The sequence below is a fragment of the Euprymna scolopes genome, chromosome 2 (assembly GCF_053919585.1).
Source record: "Euprymna scolopes isolate OS-2025 chromosome 2, ASM5391958v1, whole genome shotgun sequence".
Taxonomy (NCBI): domain Eukaryota; kingdom Metazoa; phylum Mollusca; class Cephalopoda; order Sepiida; family Sepiolidae; genus Euprymna; species Euprymna scolopes.
Window position 1 is genome coordinate 51,993,540 of NC_136483.1, and position 3,003 is coordinate 51,996,542.

Sequence of the window (3,003 nt, forward strand, 5' to 3'; positions counted from 1 at the left end):
CACCACTACATGTTTCACTTTACGTATAGAATTCATTTCTCTACCCCGGCACTAATTCGTTAAAAAAAATAAAATAAAAACTACGCGACTAAAACAAATTTACTATTATAAAAATAAAATCTCTACGCGTTTTGATTAACGTTTAAAATTGTTATTGCAATACTACTCGTTTAAAAACTCTAATCGATAAACATTGGTTACTAAAAACAAAAAGATGTACATATACATACATATAAATATATACATGCCGTTTAAGAAGAAATTCTATTCTTTCCATGTGAAGAAATAAATACGAAAACTAACTCGATTAACAAAAAAACAAAACACAAAAAGACAACGTCTTCGCGAAAACTTTAAAAACCGAAAACTAAACATTTATTACAGAGAATCGAAGACTAACGAAATTAGCTAATTACGCACGATTAAAAAACTAATTTCATTGTCCCTCCCTTTGTGCATATCTACATATATTTCCCACCCCGATAAACCAGTTTACATCTGTAAATTGGTCTATCGGGGTGGGAAATACTCCATTTTTTTCTTTTCCTATATTTTCTGTGTATTTTACTATACATTTTTCGAAACAAATAACTAAACCGTATTATATTAACGCCTTGTACGATAAACGAAACAAAAACGAAAAACTATCGCATTAGATGCGAAAGACTGAAAATTTAACGAAACAGTCGATTTTACGATTAAAAAGTCTAAGCAAACTATTTTACGATTAAAAAGACTAAGCAAACGATTTTACGATTAAAAAAAGACTAAACAAACGATTTTACTATTAAAAAGACTAAACACACGATTTTACGATTAAAAAGAACTGACTAAACCAACGAATTTACGATTAAAAATACATAACACACGATTTTACGATTAAAAAAACTGACTAGACAAACGATTTTACGATTAAAAAGGAATTGACTAATTACCATTCTACTAGTATATAAAAACATTTTCCACCCCGATCAAATACTTAACATCTAAAATTAGTTGTAACTTTAAAATGTAATTCCCCTCCTCCACCCATTTTTTTTTTCCTTTTCAATTTTTAATTTTTTTCACTTTACCTATTTTCTTTTAAATTGAAAATAATGTCAAATGCTAAACCTTTTTTTTTTCGTACTAGTTTAAACAACTGGATTTTTTTTTTATTTTACACATTGCTTTTTTTTACTAGTTTTGTACAACTGGTTTTTTTTTACACTGTACAGTTATTAGACTAAATAAAACCTTTACACGTTGTTTTAACGACCTATATCTTTACTCTGGAGCCATGGACTATTTCGTTTTAACCACAACCATTTCGCGGTTCGCTCGGCTGTGTTCGTAATGGTTCTTAGGGCATTACGTTTATTTAGACCTGCCAAGCCCATATCTGACAGCGCTTTGCACAATGAACGGGCTACAAAGCCCCGAGTTCCCACCTCACCTGGCGAGCAGCTTGCTTTCCAGCCATTTGCCCTACAAGCCTCTACTAATTCCTCGTATTTCAGCTTTTTCCTCTCATAGGCCTCTTCTGCGAGTTCTTCCCAGGGGACTGTTGATTGCCACATAATGACTTTTTTTAATTTGTTCGAGTAGCACACTATGTCTTGGCGTAACTGTGTATAGGCTATATGTCCCGGAAATATTAATCTACTTGCTAAATCAGCCTTTAAACCCCAATCTATAGCCCCCGAAAGCACGTTAAATTTTGTGGTATATCCCTTCGGAGGCTTTGTACCTTCTTTTACAAATACTATTGCCCTACGGTGTGAAGTTGGTTTAGCTGTTTGGATAGCAACATTGATTATATCCACAATTTCCCTTAATATCTCATCGTGTCGCCATCTGTACCTTCCATCTGCTAAAGCTTTTTGGCAACCACTAAGGACATGCTTTAGTGATCCGGTTTTCCCACACAACGTGCATAAAGGTGAGTTAGCTTTATTCCATAGCTTGAGATTCGCTGGGCTTGGGAGTGTGTCATATACTGCATTAATTAAAAATGAAATATTGTGATGCCAAATTTCTAACCATTTTATCTTCCTATGAAGGATGGACTCCCATTTTGTCCATGCGCCTTGTTGGCACATTCCTACCATCCTTGCAACTCTTATCTCTTCTTCGCCACTTCGGACTTCTTGCAAGAGAGCGTCTTTTCTTGTCGTGTTGTCGGAACTACTTGGGTAAAAACCCAGCCCTGCGCGACCTTTCGCTACCGTCCCTAATAATGTTTTTGTTTTAAGTCGTTCTTCTGCTAATGATAATTCGTTCTTTGCTTTCCACTTCCTTCCTGTATACACTTCGATCGCAGCTCCTGCCACCTTAGGGTTCTTCGAGAAGTTAAATTCCATGGAGGATCTCACTATAGCTACTTTATACTCTTCGACGAGGTTTTTAAATGGTAGTTTTAGTGCATTAGTGCTTCCATACAGTGCTATGCCAGATAATGGACGTTGTAATCTCAACCATCTGCGTAATCTTACTGTTATACTTTTCTCCATTTGTCGAACTGTCGACATTGTGAAATTATATATAGTCAACGGCCAGAGCAACTTGGGAAGAATTACATGTTGATAAATCCATGCTTTGAAACGACCTGGCAATCCAGATTTATCAACTTTGTTTAACCAATTCTCTAAGTCAACTTAAGTCTGAGTTATCATTGCTGTATCCTTTAGTGAGGCGTCAAATCTCTTCCCTAGACACTTAACCGGGTTCTGCTCAATCGTCGGGATGAGTTCGCCTGCCAGTTCAAATTTCTCGTCCTTTATTCTACCTTTTTTTAACACTAACAATCTCGATTTTGAAGCGTTAAAACTCATCCTCGCCCATGTTATAAGCCTTTCAATTCTTTTTAGAAGCAAGTGTGCACCGCTAACCGACGCAGTGTTTAATGTCATATCATCCATATAGGCCCTAATCGGCGGTTGACTTAATCCGGATTTCGTTACTAATCCACTGCATTCTGTCCCGGCCGCTTTTATCAGCATGTTCATTGTCAAGACAAAAAGC

General features: G+C 36.0%; 1 protein-coding gene across 1 annotated transcript; it reads right to left on the bottom strand.

Moving 5' to 3' along the window:
- Positions 1-1,250: 1,250 nt before the first annotated feature.
- LOC145303657 (uncharacterized) lies at positions 1,251-2,510 on the bottom strand. Its single transcript, XM_080145243.1, has one exon. It carries the CDS (start codon positions 2,508-2,510, stop codon positions 1,251-1,253), a length of 1,260 nt encoding a protein of 419 aa, XP_080001369.1.
- Between the last annotated feature and the right edge of the window lie 493 nt (positions 2,511-3,003).